Here is a 23,230-nt window from a genome sequence, read left to right as displayed (position 1 = left end):
CATGACGTGCATATATTCAACCAAATCTCAATAAAAGTTTCTTAGAGTAGGGTTCACTGTCATGTACAGAGATCTAGATGAGAATTAAACAAATTGGGTAATTTATGTCCTGGTTTGTAAGCAACTATTTTCATCTAAATTTAATGGGTTGTTTTTCTGAAACTGTAGGACAAAAACATATGATAACAGACTGAGTCATAATCATTATGAGATGAATTTTGTCATTTAGATGTGTAAAATAACTAGGCGCCCATGAGTAATATGATTACTGCCCTTAGTGATGTGTTCTCACCATCAAGTACTATCATTTGAGACAAAAAAAGTACAGAAATTGTCCCAAATTAGCACAGTTCAAATTGATAGAATGCACCATAATAAAATATCGACTTGTCAATACATCAACTGCTTTGGATCAAATTTCAAAACTAAATTCCAAAGCATTTTAATGCAGTGTTGTGCGTTGTTAGTCACTTTTTGTTTGCAAACATGTGAAAACTGTTTTAACAGGTCTAGAGGTCTGATGTATTTAGGAATTCTAAGATAATAATGATGATTTTAATGTTACAAAAATATTATTTATTGACTTCATTTATGTTTTACAAAGCACAATTATCGGGCAACAGGAGTGAGCAATTTGGAATTTTAAAGTAGCTTTAACAATTTTTCTGTCATATCGCTACGATGTCCAGTGTGACAGTGAATACTGATATCTAGCACTGGGGCATTATGCCGCAAATATGTTGCATGATGTCCCACCCAGTCACATTACCCTGACAACAGGTGACAAGTCATAACACTACCCTCTTAATGCTGACTGCCAAATGAGTTAGTAAAACTCTTTGGTATGACTCAGCCGGGGTTTGAACCCACAACTTCCTGCATCTGAGGTGGAAGCTCTAACATTAGGTCACTGGAGCAGTCATCAGGCAACAGAAAACATAAAACGAACAATGATAGGATAAAACAGAATGGATTTGTTTCTGACCTCCCTCATGACAATTATAGTCATTTTTTGACAGAAGGAAAAGTGATAAAACTAAATTTTGGTAGGAATGGGATATTGGATGCCCTTAATATCTATGGTCAAATGGATCTTCCTAATTTGTATGGTCAACTGGATGTCCCTACTGCATGGTGAACTGGATGTCTTTAATTTGTATGGTCAGTTTGATGTCCCTAATTTGTATGGTCAATTGGATGTCCCTAATTTTCATGGCCAAATAGATGTCCCTAATTTGTATAGTCAAATATATGTCCCTAATTTGTATTGTCAAATGGATGTCCCCAATTTGTATGGTCAAATTGCAACATTTTGTGCCAAGAAGCAGAAATTATCATGTAACAAAATATTTCCAGTAACATTTGATCAAACTTGACCTACACATGTACTTTTGGTTCTGGTGACCTTAAACTGATTTCCATGGTCACCATCTATTTTGTGCAAGGTGACAAAGTCAAAAATGGATATCCAGTAGTTTCTCATGGGTCAGTGGTTCTTTCCAGGATTTTCCCCGGGTTCTTCCTCCACCATTTGTACTAACCACCATGTATAGCATATCGTGTGCAGAAATATGGCGTTAAACCCTACAACATTAAAAATGGGGGCCCCGAGTGGCCAAGTGGTCTAAAGCGCTCTCCATCACGGATCACTGCCATCTCACCTCTGTCTGCGTGGGTTCCAGTCTCGGGCTCGGCCAATGTGGATATGTGAGAAAGCTTGCCGGTAGCTTCTCGTGGCTCGGTGGTTCTTTCCGGGGTTTTCCCGGGTTCTTCCTCCACCATTAATACTGGCCGCCATGTATAGCCTATCTTGTGCTGAAAAATGGCGTTAAACCCTATACAACAACAACATCAAAAATGGATATCATAACCCAGTGTTATGTATATTTAATTTAATTATGTGTCTGTTAGTTATTGCAATGTAATCAAACTTTTTTTTCTCTCCAACTAACAGAAAAATAATTAAATTAAATATACATAACATCAGGAGCAAGGCTCCATCTGAGGATATAACCCAGGGGACAATAAAGGGATCAAGGGGGAGTTAAGGATCATATAATATTCCTAATTTGTGGTAAACTGGATAAACTGTGTCCTACAGATGGTCCCTTTATAATGGTCCCACCCAGGGACTTATCCAGGGGTAGTAGAAGTAAAAACCATATAGTCAGTTTATATTGATATTATATTAACAACAATGAAGTGAACTGCTTTTGGAAATATGAGGGGAAAAAATGTCTTGAACCAAAATATTTTCCCAATGTAATTCACAACTTCATGACCACACCCTGTGACTGAATCCAGAGTCTAAAAGTGATACCACTGAGAGATAAGGAATATGAGTTGATATTTCAAATATAAACTGAATCAGAAAATGGATTAAAGAAATATAAGTTATTCAAAAAACCTTATAACCAGATTAGCCACCGAATGTAATATGTCACCCCATGTGACCCTTGCCCCATCACCCCTAGTGGAACTCAGCAAATGGAGTGATATGGACAGAAGGGTAGTATGTGATGATGTTATGATCCAAAAGAATTGGTAAAGATTTAATGTATAAGCAATGAAAACACCTTGGCCAAAATACTAGCCATTATAATCCATGTACTAATGACCTATATATTTTATCTGAGAAAGAACTGAGATTTAATCAAAGCTGTCCTGAAAAGCTAACTCATATACCCACATTCACATGGGAACAAAACCCACATGGTAACTAAACAAATGGCAATTAAACAAATGGTAATTGAACAAATGTAATGAGGTTTGAAAATACAATTAAGCCATCTGCATGCTATTAGAAATAAGCCTACCCAATATCATTTGTCTACCTCAAGCAATTTTCACTTCATTGTGGTTACAATATTTTTGTCAAACAAGTCTTTTACAGTTCAAAATTGTGTAAATAAAGATTAAAAATAATGTCATATAAACTAGAGCCTTCATGTATTCATCCATTTAAATCCACTCTAGGCACTTAAATATTCAATTGTATCCATCCTGGTGTAACAGTTTCTTAGATATCTTGCTTACATGTTAATCTGTGAACAAAGTTTTTGTCAAAAAAGTCCAAGCATACAAAATTTTAAAATTGGTTTTATGGCTCAAAAACCTAAAATTGTTCATCTACATACTGTTATGACTCCATGATCTTAAACTAAGTAACAGAAAAGGGCAAAAACCTACAAGTTTTGTAAAATTAAACAAATAATTTATTTCCCAAGAATACAAAGTGAAATTGTTTTAAAAACATACAGTATTGTGAATTAAATCCAAAACAGACCTATCACAAGTACAAATGTATGAGGTTCCATATAAAATCCAGTGGTATTGCATATAAGCTCCAATATCGGATGTGTTGATGTGCCTGTAGTCTCAAATGTAGTAATGTGCCAATGGCCTGGATTGTGGCAATGTGCTAAAAGTCTTTTGATGTATCACAAAATTATAATACAAAAATGTCCTTTCTGAATTCACTATAATTCCAAATAAATGTTACTGTCCAAGAATATTATTGATGAGTACTTTGTATTTCCAGTGAATAATAATTTGAATAAATAATTCCACCAAAATGAAAATCTGAACACAATAATAAGACTGATTCTGCTTCAAGATGTTATGGCTAAAATGAGTAATTCTTAGATAAAAATGATTATAAGCCCCTCTATTTGACCTAGGTTGCAATTACAACCTTCTGAAAATACTATGTCATTTAATGGAATCTACCATTCTAGAAGTTTCTAGGGTCAGAATCACAACTATCAATATTTTTACAATAATTTTTGAATATTGAACCCACACTCACAAAGAAAAGTTAAGATAATTGTAGTTTATAAAATAAATGTCCCTACTCAGGTACACAAAGAACATGATTTTCAACAAGGTCAGGTACATAATACATATTGTATGTAACATATAATCATTAAGAACAGCCTACAAATAATACATATTAAAGATACATAACAATACTATTACAAATACCATAGGCATATTATTTTTAACCTCAAGTGATTTCTGCATCATTGTGTTTACAATGCTTTTGTCCAAAAATCTCAAAAGGTGTAAAACTTGAAAGATCTGGTTAACAGTCACCAGAACCTAAATAGATACTGTTACTCTCTCAAGGGATCTAAATATTTAAATTCACCTAGTTTGGTTAAATACTTACTAAGATACCTTGCTTACAAGTTAGTATGATAGATGGACATCACAAGACCTAGGTCTCTCTCTACAATGTGTGGGGTAATCAGCATTATTCTCAAATACAGTTTTCAGTCAAAGAGAGTGACTGTCACCTCTTATTAGTAATTATGTCCCCTGAATGCAGCAACTACACAATATTTCTCAAGGTCATGCTGACAGTATTGAACCCTCAATTGATACATGCTTGACTAATATTGAAACAAATAGAAAACTATTGTTATGTTACATAATACTTATATCATAGCATAAAAGTTGAACTTATAAATCATGTCTGACTAATATTGAAATAAACAGAAAATTGTTAATTAAAATAAAAAATAATTATATTACAGTGCAAAACTTAAAAATTACAATTTGTTCAGAGTAATAGTTTAGTCTTTGAGGTTTCATGATGTTTATTTTAAAGGACAAAAACAGATACAACGGCTTGAACTTCAAACAATGAAGAGATCTTGTACTACCGTACACTGAAAGATAACATATGCCTAAAGTTATAAACATAAACCAAACTCTATCTTCTTATATGATAAGCCATGCTTGTCTTCAAAAAAGAAAACCATATCAACTAAACCTTAAAGCAATGATTGTCACTCAACAAAACTTGGCCAATATCTGTCTTGAAACTGATATTCTTATTCCGATCGTGATTATAACAAACTGTATCGAAATATAAACATCATTATCAAGATAGAGTTATAAGTCTAGATTTCATAAAGACTGGATAATTATACAATTATAATTTTGCCTGTAAATTATTTCAGAATTCAAAAAGGAAAAAGCCCCCAACATATTACAGTATGTATTTACATAAAAAGCCAAAACTTACAAGCCAGTTTTTTTTGTAACTTATGGTGAAGGTGACAATAAATATGATAACAACAGCTTTTATTTACATGTTCCAGTCTTAACAAATTACTATAAATATCACAAGACTCAATTAATGAATGATAAAATGATGATTTTATTATGAGAATGATTCTATATTTAATTTTGGCCATTTTAACACTAGCCACAAAAATTTAATGAGGATTTATTTATGGAATTATTTAAGAAACAGTGGCCTTATCAATTAAATCTAGTTACAATTCATAATTATTATCAGTGTCTGTTGGGTGACAATAACTGAATATCAATTAATGATTGATTAATCTGTTGAGAAAAAAAAGTCCAGCTGTCTTGCCAAATTAACCAGGTATATTTTAAAATAACATCATGTAGTGTTGCAAAAACTATTTTTTAGATATGAGAAAATGTTTAAGCTCAGTAAAAATGTGATTTTTCAATTGTCAAAGTAATGTAGGAGTCAATAAAAAAAGTTAGACACCCCACTCCATTAACTTGGATGTTTAATGGAGTAAAGTGAGTGATGCCAGGTCTTCCTGTAGTGGAAGGAACATCTTGGATTTTTAACAATCTTCTTTTAGATAACTGAAAATGAAGAGAAGGGTTAAAAAAAATAGAAACATGGATGAAAAACAAAACATTCTACAGTTACAGTCCTGCTATAAAAATAGGGATCATGCTATTAATACACATCATGGGCAGGTACATGATGCACTCAACTTATGATTTTACAGGGTGATACACATCATATGTAAGTACATGACACACTCAACTTATGATTTTACAGGGTGATACACATCATAGGTAGGTACATGATGCACTCAACTTACGATTTTACAGGGTGATACACATCATAGGTAGGTACATGACACACTCAACTTATGATTTTACAGGGTAATACACATCATAGGTAGGTACATAACACACTCAACTTGTGATTTTACAGGGTAATACACATCATAGGTAGGTACATGATGCACTCAACTTATGATTTTACAGGGTGATACACATCATAGGTAGGTACATGACACACTCAACTTATGATTTTACAGGGTAATACACATCATAGGTAGGTACATGATGCACTCAACTTATGATTTTACAGGGTGATACACATCATGGGTAGGTACATGACACACTCAACTTATGATTTTACAGGGTGATACACATCATAGGTAAGTACATGACACACTCAACTTATGATTTTACAGGGTGATACACATCATAGGTAAGTACATGACACACTCAACTTATGATTTTACAGGGTAATACACATCATAGGTAGGTACATGACACACTCAACTTATGATTTTACAGGGTAATACACGTCATAGGTAAGTACATGACACACTCAACTTATGATTTTACAGGGTGATACACATCATAGGTAGGTACAGGACACACTCAACTTATAATTTTACAGGGTGATACACATCATAGGTAGGTACATGACACACTCAACTTATGATTTTACAGGGTGATACACATCATAGGTAGGTACATGACACACTCAACTTATGATTTTACAGGGTGATACACATCATAGGTAGGTACATGATGCACTCAACTTATGATTTTACAGGGTGATACACATCATATGTAAGTACATGACACACTCAACTTATGATTTTACAGGGTGATACACATCATAGGTAGGTACATGATGCACTCAACTTACGATTTTACAGGGTGATACACATCATAGGTAGGTACATGACACACTCAACTTATGATTTTACAGGGTGATACACATCATAGGTAAGTACATGACACACTCAACTTACGATTTTACAGGGTAATACACATCATAGGTAGGTACATGACACACTCAACTTATGATTTTACAGGGTAATACACATCATAGGTAGGTACATGACACACTCAACTTATGATTTTACAGGGTGATACACATCATAGGTAAGTACATGACACACTCAACTTATGATTTTACAGGGTGATGCACATCATAGGTAAGTAAGTACATGACACACTCAACTTGTGATTTTACAGGACAATGTGCATCATAGGTAGGTACACGGCACACTCAATGATCCAGGGGCATGTCCCAGGATATGGTTCAATAATCAAGTGCCAAGGTTAAGTCCAATACTCCAGGAGCATGGACCAGGATATGGTTGGATGATCGAGTACCAACTGCAAGTCCATTACTCCAGGGGCATGACCCAGGATATGGGCTGGATGACTAAGTGCCAAGGGCAAGTCTAATACTCCAGGGGCATGACTTAGGATATGGGTTCATACATCAAGTGCCAAGGACAAGTCCAATACTCCAGAGGCATGACCCAGGATATGGATTGGATGATCAAGTGCCATGGTTAAGTCCAATAATAATAATAATAATAATAATAATGAGGACTTTGAATAGCGCATAATCTTGAGAAGCTCTAACAATGGATGCTCAATTACCAAAGACAAGTCCAATACCCCAGGAGCATGACCCAGGATATGGGTTGGATGATAAAGGGCTTATATTTCCTTGTGTCCATTAAGTGAATATATAGTTATAGGCTGAGGATCTCAACAGTTTCTCAGTGATGACCCAAAGCAAGTCTCTGTCCTCAGTGTCTGTACTGTAAATGTGTCTGATTTCTTTACATGTTCTTCAACAAAAATATGGTACAAAGTGGAAATCTCCATTGCTTCCAAGCTATTTTTCATGGAGCAAGTCCACACCCAATGGGGTATGACCCATCATCTATATAGGATATACTGGTATGTCTTATCTCATGTGCTTTAAACTTATATATGTATATGGTTATTGAACGAGGATCTTAGTTGAGACCTAGGGGCAGCATACCCACAAGGATAATCACTGGGGCAAGACCTGAAAGTTTAACCCAAAAGCTCAATGCATAGCCCTTGACTTTAATATGACACAAGACAACTCTCAGATGTCCATGAAAAAAACTTTAATTTTTTTTATTAAAAAAACCTAAACATACCTATATGCAGACACTGGTAGTCATAATCAAAATTTTATAACACTGTGTACATTCAAAGAAGACTACCCTCAAATTCATATCCCAAAGGTTCCAGTCTGTGTCCTAAATGGTGTATGAGATATGATACATTGCTAATGGAGGGACAGACAGACAGGAAGACAATTAACACCTTTTTAAAAGATGCATGTGGAAGAAAGTCATTGTTAACTTTTGTTTACTTATTTAAACATTATGACTGTTAATTATATTTATGAACAATTTCAAACACAATCAATGTTTAGAGAAAAATCTATGGTTGGCAAGTACACTCTGAATGAAACAGCTTTCTAAAGATATGAGAAACACAAAACAAACTGACATATATCTTAACTTAATGATATAACAGCTACTCACACATATTTTGACGAGACTGTTATTTTAATTATAAAAGCTAATTATAATTTTTTATAACAATAAACACCAGAAAATCAAGAAAAAACAAATTTATCATAAAATATACATTTTCCATTCAATTGTCATGACTGTATCAATGAACAGTAAACGAAAAACCACTGATAACAACTTATGCACTTTGCAGCTGAATATTATTATTATTATTACTTCAAGTTATTATTATTATTATTATTATTATTATTAAAGTATTATTATTATTACCTCAAGTTTTATAATTAGAAATATGTTTTTTCTAAGCTTGTTGTTTTTGTGCAAAGCCATCTGCATTCAAGGTATTTGTGAGGGCCGTCGATAGGTAATTTCATGATATTTGTGAGGGCCGTCGATAGGTGATTTCATGGTATTTGTGAGGGCCGTCGATAGGTGATTTCATGGTATTTGTGAGGGCCGTCAATAGGTGATTTCATGGTATTTGAGATACCTGAGTTCCTCAGACTACTTTGTATTCAAAGTCTACATAAGGTCACAACTATAAAATTTGATTTCTTCTCTTCAGACAAGAATTTAAAAGATACTGAAAATATTATCTATATTATGATACTGGATAGCATCACTGTTTTATTTGGTTGGTTGGTTGGTTGGGGGGTTGGTTGGTTGGTTGGTTCATTGTGGATTTTACAGTTCACCAGCACTGTAAGGTTATACAGCACCACAAAAAAGGTTCTATGATAAAGAGTTATGTATCAAAAAGGTTTAGTACTAATGAACAATAAAGGTACAAAAATAGAACAATGTGATGATGAAGATAATAGTTGATAATCAATTGGTGATGTAAATTGGTGTGTATAAATGGTAATTAGATAATAAAAGATAAATTATGGTGATTAACACTATACATGGTTAAAAGTACTCAAAAGGAAATATGATTACAAACAAGCTATATTTCAGAATAAATGTTAACTTTCTTCAAAAATTTTAAAATAAAAACTGTATTTACTATGTCATAAAGTTCCTTCATGTGCTGAACATTGAAGTAATGATCACATGTAGGTAGGAGCTTGAAACAATATATCATAAAGTGTTTCACGGTGAAGTGTTCATTGCAAGAAATACACTCATATGGGACTTCACCCTATAATATGTGGGAGTGGATTATATAAGCATGATCTATTCTAATTTGTGCAATGACTACATCATCCAGTTTGGTAGGAAGGAGGCCATTTGCCTAAGGAAGGTATAATCATAAAGAGCTTGTTATTGACAGCATCATTTCACGATTTTTTAAAACTAGGTTTAAAATCAGTTTACAGTATTTTAAAATCAGATGAGAGTAAAGATAGGGCCATTTTACAAGCATGGTCTGCTCTTTCATTACCTTTATTACCAACATGGATAAGTAATCAACAGTATACTATATTGCAAGAGGTACACAACTTGGTTTGAACAGAATATTGGTCAATAATGTGTTTTCCAAATTCCTATTGAGCAGTGACTAAAGTATGATAGTGAATCAGAGAAGATGATAAAGTTTAAAACGTCTGCTTTCTACATATTTCTGGGCAAAGTCCATTGCCCTAACTTCCTATTGTGTTGGGCAAAGTCTATTGTCCTGACTTCCTACTGTGTAAGGCAAAGGTTATTGCCCTAACTTCCTGTTGTGTTGGGCATGGTCTACTGCCCTGACTTCTGCTTTAATTATTAATGCCCTATGTGGCATGCCAAGTTGTGACATGTGATGTCATGTGATATGTGATGTCAACTAATCAAGGCTGCAACAGCCTTTTCACCATTCTTTTAGCCATTGCTGTCAATTTTTGTGTAGTTCTTTAATTTGGAAAGAAGATTATTATGCAAGTTATGGAAAATGGAAGGATGTATCTCAGATTTTGTTCCTTCATGTATGTAAAAAGCCCTGTGTTGTTCTAGTACCGGTATCCAGGGAGGTGTTAGAGAAATCAATGATTTTGGGGGTTTTGAAGGCCAATTTTTGCATTTTCAAGGCTGAAAGACATCCTAATGCCAAAGGTTGGCAGCATGTAAATATTCACATAAAATATCTTATACTTTCCAATAAAGCAAATGTAAACATATTTTGTCAACATAAATAAAACTCATTCAAGTATGTACTGTAGGTAAATTATAGACCTGATCAAAGAACACAATAAAATTGAATGTGTATGCTTTTAATTCAAATATTTAAATTTGTAAAGAAAGTATGCATTAAAACATTGGGTTTGCTCCTGTTGACACAGTGTATAACTGATGATTTAACTCCAGAAGCTAAGATAAAACTGTCCATTGTCATTACCCAAATTTGATTGCTATATGTACCCATTCCTATACATGTCCTAATGACTGCCAATTTTATACAGTCTTATCCATGCCATGGAAACTGAGAAAAATACAGAAAAAAATAATAATAATCTTAAAAAACTTGTATTTTCTTACAAGTTTTAACTAGGGGTGTGTAGTTATGAGTAGATACGGTAGTTGATAGCTTGATCAACTAGACAGGTATCGTCAGTAAACGAAGAGTAAACAGTGTTTGAAAGTGTCCAAAACACTTGCATGAAAACTAGTGCTACTTAAGCTACTTAAGTATGTACTGAGCAGAGATTAGCACCTACCAAAAAATTAACGATTCAAAGGTTTGACAGTGAAATGAACAATGTTTATTGACCTGACTTCGTAGAATCTACATGTCACTGACATATCAAATAAAGTATAATTTAAACTGGACACGAATAAAGCCAGCATTATACGTTGTATCAGGTTGTGAAGTTTTATTTCTAAATTAGAGCATACTTGTGACATTAAGGACGAGTCAGGTCAGGACAGACGAAGAGATTTCCAAAATTTGGTTAGGAATTTTAATTTGTGACTAAATGTGAAAAGTGATCTCCTACCAGAAAAAAAAAAAGTGATTATGTTCGGCTAAAGTTGGCAAATAGTATCTTACAGTTGGAAATGTGTCCACATTTGATGCAGAAATTGGCAAATAATGTCTGGCCAAGTGTAACTTCATTCACCTTTGACGTTGATTCCGCGAATATGGATTGCCGTGATGATATATTGGTGGTATTGTGGGTTTAACGCCATTGTCAGCACCAGATACGCTCTACATTGTATCCTGTAAAACGGGTGGAGGAAGAACCCGGGAAAACCACAGAAAGAACCCCAGATCCATGGGACGCTACTGGCAAGAGCTTTCTCACATACCCACATTGGCCCGAGACTCGAACCGACACAGACATGTGAGATGGCAGTGATCGGTCAACGCGGGCGCTTTAGACAACCCAGCCACCCCAAGCCTTTTACAACAGCGGATCTATTTTACAATGCTTTACTTGTGCTCATTTCATAAATTCACTCTGAAAAATATCAACTGACTGTGAAAATCGTGCACTATATTTTATAACAACACACCTTTATTTCCATACTAAATCATTCCTATATTCGGAAAAGTTTCCCTTTATTACGGGGGGTGGGGGGGGGGCGGATTTGTTCCCAACATTTTCAGTTTTAGAGTAGCCTATGCAGTCATACCATGCTGCCAGATTAGACCACATAATGACTTATTAAAATCTATGTAATACAGCCTCGTTGATTTACTCAGATTTCTGGATACTTATTGCATGCTTGACTAAACCTTTGGTGTACTGAATTACATTTAAAATAATTCCTCATTTTACATGCTTTACATGATTACATGTATGCAAATTAATCGGTACTAAGATTACGAAGAAACAACCTGCCTTGTCCATGTTGTCATTACAATTTGAAAAATAAACATAAACCACATTATTTGTGCTAATGTTGATGTGTTATTAATACAAACAAGAAACCTATTGTTATCCTCATTTTTACAGTCAACAATTATATGGGTGCATACCGGAACTGAGTGGAGATCGGGTGATATTAATGGCTCAATCGACTGTTTGAATATAAATGAGTTTTGTGATGTCTAAACTTGTAGAATCACGCCACTGAAGAAAAAATATTCAATACAGAGCATACCCATCAATGACTATCCATATTTATTGATTTGCTCCACAGTTGATCTAAGACTTACCCCAGATTTGTCCACCAATGCATTATTTCTATAGAATCACACCATAGTACGATTTCTATTATAAGCATGCGGCCGTGGTGACAATGTTTATATATATAAATAGTGTTCCTCATTCTCTTGAAATTATTTAACTTTAGATGAGGGTAACATATATATATATATATATATATATATATATATATATATATATATATATATATATATATATATATATATAATACCAGGATACTGTATATAACATAATGGTATAAATGTATAGCAAATAGATCTATATATAAATCAACCTCATCTTGCATATATTACTCTTAACGCTGCCGTTTATGTGAGGTCCTTCTCAATTTTATTGTCATGGTTAAAATGATGTCTATTTCATGCAATTTTAATTCAAATGCAAAGATTTTAAATAAGCTATTTTTAGCAGACACGGAAGTTACGTTATGCATATGACATTAAACTGATACCGAAATTCCATTTGTAATTATTTTAAACTTGTATTCGTAAAAACAATTCTTACGTCGGACGATTCATATGTATCCATGACCTAACACTCCTTACAGAAGAAATAATGTTCTAATGTTATACTGAAGACCTTAAAATGAAGGAGCGTTAATTGCATTACAAATCTGGCCACACAAAAAAGAAAAGGTTAATGAAATTTTAAAGAGGAAGAAAAAACAACAGTGGCACTGACTGGTAAAATTTTGCAGGAGTCTGTTACTTTCAAACACAAGTATTTCATAAGTTTCTATGAAATGAAAATCGGTAATATCAGATTCACATTGTACTCCATTATTTTGAAAACCTGAAGGTCGAATCATTTTTTAGACAGTGGAATGAACACTTTTTTAGACATAGTGGACTGGACACTTTTTTTAGACAGTGGACTGGACGCATTTTTTAGACAGTGGACTGGACACTTTTTCTTCCCGTGGCACGTTATTTAGTGGCTTTTATTGGCACATCAGCACAATAGAGGCTGTAAGGTGTACATTAAAGTAAAATTTCATAAAATGTAAAAATGAAGAATTGCACCAAAACATTAGAAAGATAAACCCTTCCAAAATAAATGATAACATTCTCAAAATGTATATAAAATAAAAGTTAAGGTAACACATGTAAAACTTAAAACATGCGGTCAAAATTAATTATATGAGTAAATATTACCAATATTTTGGGATCTGCCATATTAGCCCGTTAAACCAACGGGCCACGTTTATGCGTCATGCGGTTGTACCCTACTTCCTAGCTCAATTGTATCAAATAATGTAGGCTTTCTACTCGCATTAATATATAATTTTTTAGATCCCATTTGTTAGACCAATAATGATCAGTTTCGGAACTGGAGTTTGTCTCCGGGATGTATGGCCAGAAATCTAAGCTGAATTATCCGAACTGCACACGGATAGGTAAATCTTTGAAAAATGTAGGATAAATGTGAGATTTGGAATATTAAAAAAAAAAAAGTGGCAAGGACACAAAAACCGTGGGCCCAATAAGTGAAAATAGTCAAAAGTTTTACCCTTTTGCACATGTGCGAGCGAAACAGTCAAATCGAAAACAGCATCTTGTCTGCAGTGTGTACTGTACACCTGAACAACCAGTAACATACAACACTTGGAAGCAGGTGTGTTCGGATGCAATTCATAAATAACCCCCAAAATGTGTTTGTTTTTCTGTTGTTGTTTTTTTCCCAGGCGAAAATCAAAAGAATCTACAGCGGTGAATGAGTAATTTGCATCCAAAAGAAAAGTGTTACAGATGATGTTTTTATAATGGCTGCTTATTGGTGAAAAAAATACAAACATTGTAGTAGAGTTTGCCAATTTATATATTTCTCCCGACTCGAGGATAGTTATTTTGATGGTACAATTTTGAACTGGAATAAAATATGACCCTCTAATAAGAACAGAACTTGAAACTAGCAAAACTAAAAGAAAAAAAAAAACTATTGAGTATAAATGAAAAGAGATTGTGTGCTTGAAACCAATGAAACCCATCTCTGAGTAGTATCCAGACAATCATCCTTTCCTTTTTTCACACAACTTCAATCAAATACTGATATTTTCATGTCATCTGTCAAGTTTATTGATCAAAGGCATCAAGATGTTTCTTGAAACACAAACATCAATTTCAGGTTTTCTTTGCTTCCATAATCTGGGTACACTCATGTCAAGGCCAAATGCAGACAATTGATAGACTGATTCTGTCAGGACAAGACCTCTTACAAAGCTCTAATTGTCATCTTTATTTATTTATAACAAGCAGTATAATATAACACCGTGTAGAGGAAAATAAAATTATAAACCAAATTCTTCTCCTGAGACTGCTGCTTTTGGAAGACAACCTGTCATACACATTTTTCAAGCACAGATCTACTATTTGCTGTAATATAATGTTAAGACCTCTACTGAGAGGCTGCTTGTCTTGAAAAACCCTTTTTGTTGGTACAAAGGGTTGGTCTCTCATGGCTATATACATGTATAATCCACAACCACTTTAATCAGAAATTGGTATGTCCAAAGACATTGCTCAGTGGTTAATTCCAACTCTTTTACTGATACTGACAGCCAGAGCAAAATCGCACAAATTGTAACAATGGGATTATTAATTGCACTTAAAAAAACTGATTACAGTTTTTCTCCCATGAGACACCCAGATGACCAGACTAAATGATTTCTCAAAAAGTGGGGATGGGCTTGTTATCGAAGGTATCCTACGTAATTCCTCGCCAATATTTTTAAAAGGGGGTAGTTACCATATCATCTGTAATTATTCGATGATAATCCCCACATTTCATAAGCACACTATATCAGTGATATCGTGAACAATTTCCATCAGTAAATAACATTTTGCAATATCATGGACATCGGCACGAAACCATTTTCAATGTACTTGCCAAACAGAAAATGTATTCATTAACCAGGACAGTTTATAACATCGTGCTTTTAGTTTGAGAAGATGCAAGAGATTACTATATGCTATACATTAATTTCTATGCAGTGGTCATTATCTTAAACAGACTAACATGTTTAGTATTAGCGGCCTACGGTGTAATTAAATTTACAGCAGACTGATTTTATCCTCATCCTAGCATTATTTTAACACTCAGGAATGCCAAAATATTAATTTTCAATAAGTTAAAGATGCCCATGTTTTACTGGAGTTCATCATAGGAGGGGCAAACAAAACTAATCTGAACATCAGTAAGAAAAGTGTACAAATGTGAAAAATCTGAGACTAACAGTTTGAATTATACAAATGAAATGACCATAAGATCTGTTTAACAGCTTGAATGTTCACTGAATTAATTCATTCTCAGGTACTGCATTGTCTTAAATGAAAAGATTCCCAAGTTCATATTCAGTCTTGTCAGTATCAACATTTTTATTTCTCAGAGGAATAAGTCGAAATATGCCTCTGAGCTCTGGTATTCATAAATTTTGAAAATCAAAACTGATATAACATCATGTCATAAAATCAACAATAGAATGATGTAAATGGTGTAACAAAATAATGATTAAACAAGAAATAATTCCCATATACCAAGAGTAAGACCCATTAACAGAGAATTGACTGAAGTCATTAATTACAGCCAATCTGTTTTAGGACATACTCAAAATAAACATGATACTTACCCAATCAATTCTCTCTGATTTCCATCTGCCATTTTTAATTTCTAGTCTTCAAGGCCAATTTGCAATGTCACTTTATAAAGGTGTTAAATTCCAATTATTTCAATCATTATCATTCAAACAATCTTTATTGTCTTGAAACAAAAGATTAGAGCTGACATCAGTATCAATTATTGGACAATCCCACATGACCTGCAATTTATCATGATAACAATGCCTATTAATTAGTGGGTAATTCAAGTGCATATCTATGGTCATTCAAACAGAAAGATTGTCAAAGGTTATTAGATGATACCCATTATAGTGCTAGATGCTTCAGGCAAAATTCCCCAAAAGTCAAACCGACACCTAGGGCACAATGTACATGCATTAGTTTCAGGTCAGATGTGAAATTCGTTCATCAAAACTTAGGGTCAATGGAAAGCCATGTCAAACAACTAATGATTTTAGGGACTTGTTCAATTCTATATCCATCCCCAAAATCAAGATTAATTAAGTGACAGTTGCTACTGTTAATGTGAAATCTATGAATACTGAGACATATAAAACTCAGTGTGTGTGTTCTTAAAGGACTAAAGTACAAGTTTTCATTCTACAAAAGTGGCGTAAATTCTCATGTGTCATGTTTTAAATTTTCTGAATCTTTAGTTAATTATGATGGTAATGTATAAGAAGCTAAATTCTGTCAATTGGAATGTCTTTATCATGGATAAATGCATTGTTGGTAATTTATATAGAATATCCGAGTTGTTATTCAGTGTGAAAGATTGCCTTCTAGATTTATTCCCCTTCTGCTTCTTTGCCTACAATATTCGCTGCATTACCATGAAAAAAGGTACAGTGACCAGTAATCAAGTTCATACTCCGAAGACACATAAATAGCAGTCACACATTACTATACATCATTATCAATTATAATGATGATAATTTTTAATCATCAGCTATAATTTTCTGTAAAATAGTTGATGGTCAAAATGCAGCATATTTCTCACAAATGCATGGTCATTGAAGAGAATTGGTCTTTATGCATTTTGCTGATGTTTTATTGCATTTATAAATAATGCAGACATGACCAAAATTAATGTATGATAATATTACACGATCTGTTCAAAACCCTAAAATCAGATATGATACCCTGATTATACCTGATTCACTGAAATTTTTCATGATAAGATTTGAGTCACTATACAAATCCAAAAGTTTCCAAAATATGAAACTAAAGGAATGTGTTGGTTCTGTAAAAATGGACTGAAATTGCATAATGGCTCAGTACACAATTAAATTTCATGGAACTAATGTCCCCATTGCTGTTTTGTAAACATCCAAACTGCATTTTGAGTCTTTCTAGCCACTCTGAGAAATCTAATTTAATATTAATTTCATGTAGCAACTGTGGGACTAATTCCAGATAGAAATTACAGGACTGATGGATATAAATAGTTATCAGTAATATCCAGCTAAAGCAATATTAATATAATACAAAATTTATCATGATTTAGTTTCAGTACACATTTATCATATCTCAAACAAGGAATACCCAACATGTAAACCCTCTTTCTATCTGCCAAACACACACAGGACAATCGGCTCCCAACACATACACCATTATTCTATCTGCCAAACAAGATATGAGTACTCTCTTTCCATTTACCAAACACATACAAGACAAACAAGATATGTGCACCCTATTTCTATTTGCCAAATACTTACAGATATCAGTTACTATAACTTTTTCTTTCTTTGAGCTTTGTGCAGTTGAACAGACTTCCTACATAACTGTTGACCCGATTCTAAAGGTTTGTAGATTTGAATTTTGTTTAGACCATCCAACAGTGTGTATCTATAAAGCCATTTATTTTCATTTAACAGCATCCAATCAATACGGTATATTCTTCATCCTTTTACATTGACCATTGATGCACACGTGTACATATTACTTGAAAGCGGGTGTCGCAGGATAAATAAGCATAAGCCTTAAATGTGCGAGATCACAGCGGATTATAATAGGTTACAATACATGTACACGGGTTTAAATATCAAAGTTAGTGATCTGAATAAAACGAGTGCCATTATATATAGACATACCAATTCTACGGAGACAAGGTCCTCTAGGCAAACCACCTCCTGAATTGTTTTTGGTGGATTCTCTGTCAGGTATATCCATTCGTCACCCAAAACCACATATTTGAAAGTTTTGTTTTCTTTCTCCGAGACCACAATGCAAGATTCATAAGCGCGAATTCTTTCATATCGCTCTTCTTCAAGCTTTCGTTTGAGAAAACTATCAAGTTTACTGTTCCTAGTCTGCATGCTATAGTACAGTTTGAGATTTTAATTCCGGCCTTGAACAAAACTGTTTTCTCCTGACGGTCTTTTGAATGGAGCTACCGTTCACGTTCAGCCATTTCACCTGTGTGACGCTGCTACTAGGCACCTGTCAATATAATTTCACATGCAGGGTCAATAGGTCAAAACATTTGTCACTAAATGAATCTTCAAACACCAAAGATCGAGCGGCTACGCTAAAACAAGATACTGCGCAATCAATATTAAGCCAAGTTTGTGTACATTTGAGAAAGTAAAGTTTTCTGTAAAACCTCAACAATAATATCATATTAAACATATCCAAATGATTATTTAGTTTAGTAAAAACAAGATAGTTGTTTAAATACGATTCTAATTAGCTATCGTCTACCCTGCAAGATAAACACGGCTGAGTTTCAGTAAAGACCAGTAGAGTTACTGTTCTTAGCGTGTCTTTGTAGGTACCAATTTGAACTGAACTCTAGTAATGCGTAGTACGAGTTTATGCCTGTGTAGTACTCTAAGACTAATTCTAGTTGGAGATTATCAGAACTTAAGATATAATTTCACTTTTATTAAAACTGTAATATATGCAAAATAGAGACTAAGATAAGCCCTAGATTTGAACTTAGACACAAAGACACAGTGATCACATTCAAGAGGGTTCTCAAAACTCACTTATTTCGATTGCAAGAACAAACTTAAAGACCTAATAATGTTTCCTACCTGAAATATTCTCAGCATGTTTTTTTTTTGTTTTTTTTTTTGTTTTTAATGTTTTTCTAATTTTATGGTGTTTGTTTTTGTAATAATATTAGTATGTTTTTTTATCTTACAGGTATTGTCTAATGTTGTAAAGCGTTTAGAGCTTCTAAAGATCAGGCGCTATACAAAGTCCTCATTATTATTATTATTATTATTAATATTATCATTATGTGGCAGAATAAATAAATTGCTGGATGTTGCATATGAAATAAAACGAAGATTTTTTTTTTTTGTCTCAAATCCTCTAATCGGAGGGTAGGGATGGTTGCATGTTAGCTATGTCCAAATTTTATAATGTACGCCTTATGACGACTAGATAAAAGTATTGCTTTATTGCTCCAACTAATGACAACATCCAACGCTTATTCAAAAGTAACATCCGTCATTCATGTAATTTACACAGAACTACTGTATTTCACTATTGTTTATTTTATTTATTTATTTATTTATTTATTTATTTATTTATTCAGTAATATATCTCGTATTCCTCCTGTTTGTCTCCTTTCTTGTACATTATTTTATTCGTTCCTTCGTTCATTATTAACCGTACACAATCGCTCGTTCCACGTCTTTTCGTTCGTTCAGTTGATTGTAGATTTCAACTTTAATTTATAAGAATGACAGCTGAAAGCACATGCATACTTAATTAGATAGTGAATGGCAATCAAATACTTAAAAATAATTCAGAAAAATAAATAGTAAAATATTATAGCATATAAAATAATAAATAATCCCATATTATGTTCATTTGATTTGCATTGTTTGCTGGGTTTCTTTTTTAAATTTATTATATGCTATGGATAATTGTAATTTGGACTTGACCTTTTCCAAAATCAAGTTCATTTTCTACCTGACCAGAATCATTGATTTTGGTTTTGTAAATAACATGTTTATCTCAATCTGAATTCAGAACATTTGAAATTTCCGTTAAATGTAATACCGGGTCTACCGGATATTTACCACATTCAATATTATGGTTTTAGTAACATATTTTATCTTGTAAACTTTTGGAATATTCAAGAACGAAATATTTAGCTAAGTAATTGTTTTTCATATAAAAATGTTAATTGTGACCTAGGTCAAGTACAGGCTAAATAATATTGTTTATCTAGACATTATTCATTCATGCTATGAGAGCTTGAGGCAGAATCATTGCTGTGTTCAGTGTTTGGTTTGGACTGAAATTATTTAATTCAAAATTCTTCTTCTCTGGAAATACAAAGTGCTCATCTGTAACATACATTACTGAGAATAATAGTAAATTCAATTCTAACAAGGAAAGCTTGGTTTATACAACTGTGATTCAACTAAAGACTGTTGGCACATCACTTCCATTCAGGCCATTGGTACATTAGAGACTATAGGCCACTACAGGCACATCAATACGTTCAGCGCTAGAAATTTGTTGAAATACCACTAATGATTCCTGATATATTTATTCATTCAGACTTATGTCACTAATCTAGGATTATTTGGGATCTAATTCGCATTATCGTAAGTTTTTTATATTAATTTTGTTTCACTTTGTATTTTAGGGGAATAAATTATTATTTTAATTTTACAAAACGCCGTGGTTTTCGCTTTTCTGTTACTTTGTTTAAGACAATAGACTCGTAATAGAAAACTGGGCGCTCGTCCATGGGATACGACGTTGTCTAAAGTACTTCAGAAAACTTTGCGAAGTTTGAATTCAACTTGTTTTGGAATTTCCTAAATCCTAGATATAATTTCACATTTTATAAATCTTTAGTGAAACCATGAGTCTTTTACGATGTCATCTAAAGGAGAGAACTTTATTTTAAATCCTACACAAGAACGGTTATACTCCTACAAAAAGAATGAATTGCTGCTGCTTGCCAGACAATATGATCTTTCTGAGATGAAGGCTTCTTCAACGAATCAAGAAATAACAAAATATTGTAGTCTAATATTTTGATGGAAAAAATGTTTTGGATAAATGTGCTTTGGATTTGATTAGTAAGTCTCCATCTGGCTATAACTTAACAGGTTTGACAATTATGGAATTGAAATTAGAATACAAGAATGAAATAGTGTTAAGAAAGCTTGAAAGATCAAATGCAATCAAATAGAGAGAGATGAATGTAGATGTAGAGAGAAATATTAAAGGACGGAGGAGAATTTCAATTTAGATTAAAGGAATTAGAGCTAGCCTGGCAAGTCAAATGTACATCCCCACTTTACATACAAAAGCATATTTTGATTTTAGAAAAAATGAGGCTACTACCCCTTTTAAAGAGAAAAAAGTACATACATATATTCCTCATTTAAATACAAAATCCTGAAAATTTGAAATGGCCAGGAGAGCATTAGACGCTATTGCTACAATTGGCAAAGATCGTGACATCTTCAATTCCCTGTCAGGACAGAAAAGTACTGATTTTGATCTGGTTATTAAATATGTCTTGAAGGGTTACGACTTGGTATCTGGCATATCAACAAAGGTTAGGAACTATAAAAAAGAAACTGGACAAACCCATGTAAAATTTATCAGAGAAAAAAGAACAATTATTTGATAGGTGGTGCTTAGTCAAGAAAGTTGGTCAAAATTACGAAAATCTCAGACAACGTATATTAGTTGAATAATTCAAAAATTGCGTCCATAGTGACGTTAAAACTTATCTTGATGAGAACAACGTCAAAACTCCAGAAAATGCTGTTCGTACAGACGACGAGTAGCTTATAAAGTTGTTTTTTTTGTCACTAAGTCTTCCACTGAGCAATCTTCTGGCAAAAAAATAAAATAAAAAAGAACACCCCCCACCAAAAAAAACGAAAATACATTCAGTTCAAAATGAGAACTTCTAAATCTCAATCTAGTGCAGCGTTTTGGAATCAAGTTTCTGGTGAGACTGATCAGAAGTGTATATCTATTTTTATGTTACATGTTTAGGCTCTAATAAACAGTAACAAAGAGAGAGTGAAAACAACAAGCTTTTAAAAATTTAACAAATAATTTATTTCCCTGGGAGAACAAATGTAAAAAGGAAAAAAAAAACTCTAGTCAAAGAATCAAATCCAAAAATAGTCCAAGAATAATCCAAGTATTATTAAATTAGAAGTCATAACAATAAATGTTCTAATGAAATTTGAGTTCCAGTCCCGACGAAAACCCAAAATGGAAGGCGATGACGTATGCTGTAGCCTTTATATTATTAACTTGTCTACAGTTCTTTGTTGGACCATAAAAAATATTGCGGAGTTTGAATTTCTGAATTTAAAAAATGTATTTGTCCAAGAATTCTGTATGAGCACTTAACTATTCCCAGAGAAACGAATTAATCTTTTAGAATCCAAAAAGTATGAAGAAATTTTAAAATATATCTCAACTGGTCACAACAGGAAAAACAAAACACTTACGTCCCAGTGTTTAGAAACCCGACTAATATCTCTATAGACACAGGTTATACAGTAACTTGAGACGCAAAAACAGATTCCTGGATGAGGGTCAACCCTCCAGAATTTCGAGAACAGCGTAGAATTGTTGCTGTTGTGGGGTTTAACGCCATTTTTCAGCACACGATAGGCTATACATGGCGGTCAATATTAATGGTGGAGGAAGAACCCGGGAAAACCCCGGAAAGAACCACCGACCCACGAGAAGCTACTGGCAAGCTTTCTCACATACCCACATTGGCTGAATCCGAGACTCGAACCGCCGCAGACAGAGGTGAGATGGCAGTGATCCGTAACGAAGAGCGCTTTAGACCACTCGACCACTCGGGGCCCCCGAACAGCGTAGAAGTATTTATGTCTAAAGTTACGTAATCCCAGTGAGCCCCGATTTCACTATTAACATTCACACATTAAGAATGAATTAGCGAAAACGAAGTCGTCTACTTGATTCTCATTCAAAGTCAGGAAAGCAACTAGGTCAGCAAAATATACAAAGTTCTATTTTTAGATGTTTTCGACTGAACAGTCAGGTCAAACTAATTCCTGGAAAATATCAAATTCCTAGTAAACAAAATTACATTACTTTGACCTTTGACATGTAATGAAATTTAAATAGTTTTTTTTTTTTTTAAACTTAC

At 33.5% G+C, this 23,230-nt stretch overlaps 1 protein-coding gene across 1 annotated transcript in view; it reads right to left on the bottom strand.

Annotated features, from left to right (window-relative positions):
* Positions 1-18,667, bottom strand: part of LOC149788408 (uncharacterized protein C12orf56 homolog) — a 73,234-nt gene extending 54,567 nt beyond the window's left edge. Inside the window, exon 1 of the mRNA XM_089974371.1 lies at positions 18,195-18,667. Coding sequence (XP_089830497.1) covers positions 18,195-18,419 — 225 coding nt within the window. The 5' untranslated portion in view covers positions 18,420-18,667. The remainder of the gene's footprint in view (positions 1-18,194) is intronic.
* Between the last annotated feature and the right edge of the window lie 4,563 nt (positions 18,668-23,230).

The sequence above is a fragment of the Sinohyriopsis cumingii genome, chromosome 11 (assembly GCF_028554795.1).
Source record: "Sinohyriopsis cumingii isolate HCF-2022 chromosome 11, ASM2855479v2, whole genome shotgun sequence".
NCBI classification, from domain to species: domain Eukaryota; kingdom Metazoa; phylum Mollusca; class Bivalvia; order Unionida; family Unionidae; genus Sinohyriopsis; species Sinohyriopsis cumingii.
Note: the sequence above shows the minus strand (reverse complement) of the source record. Positions and strands in the feature narration are given on the sequence as shown.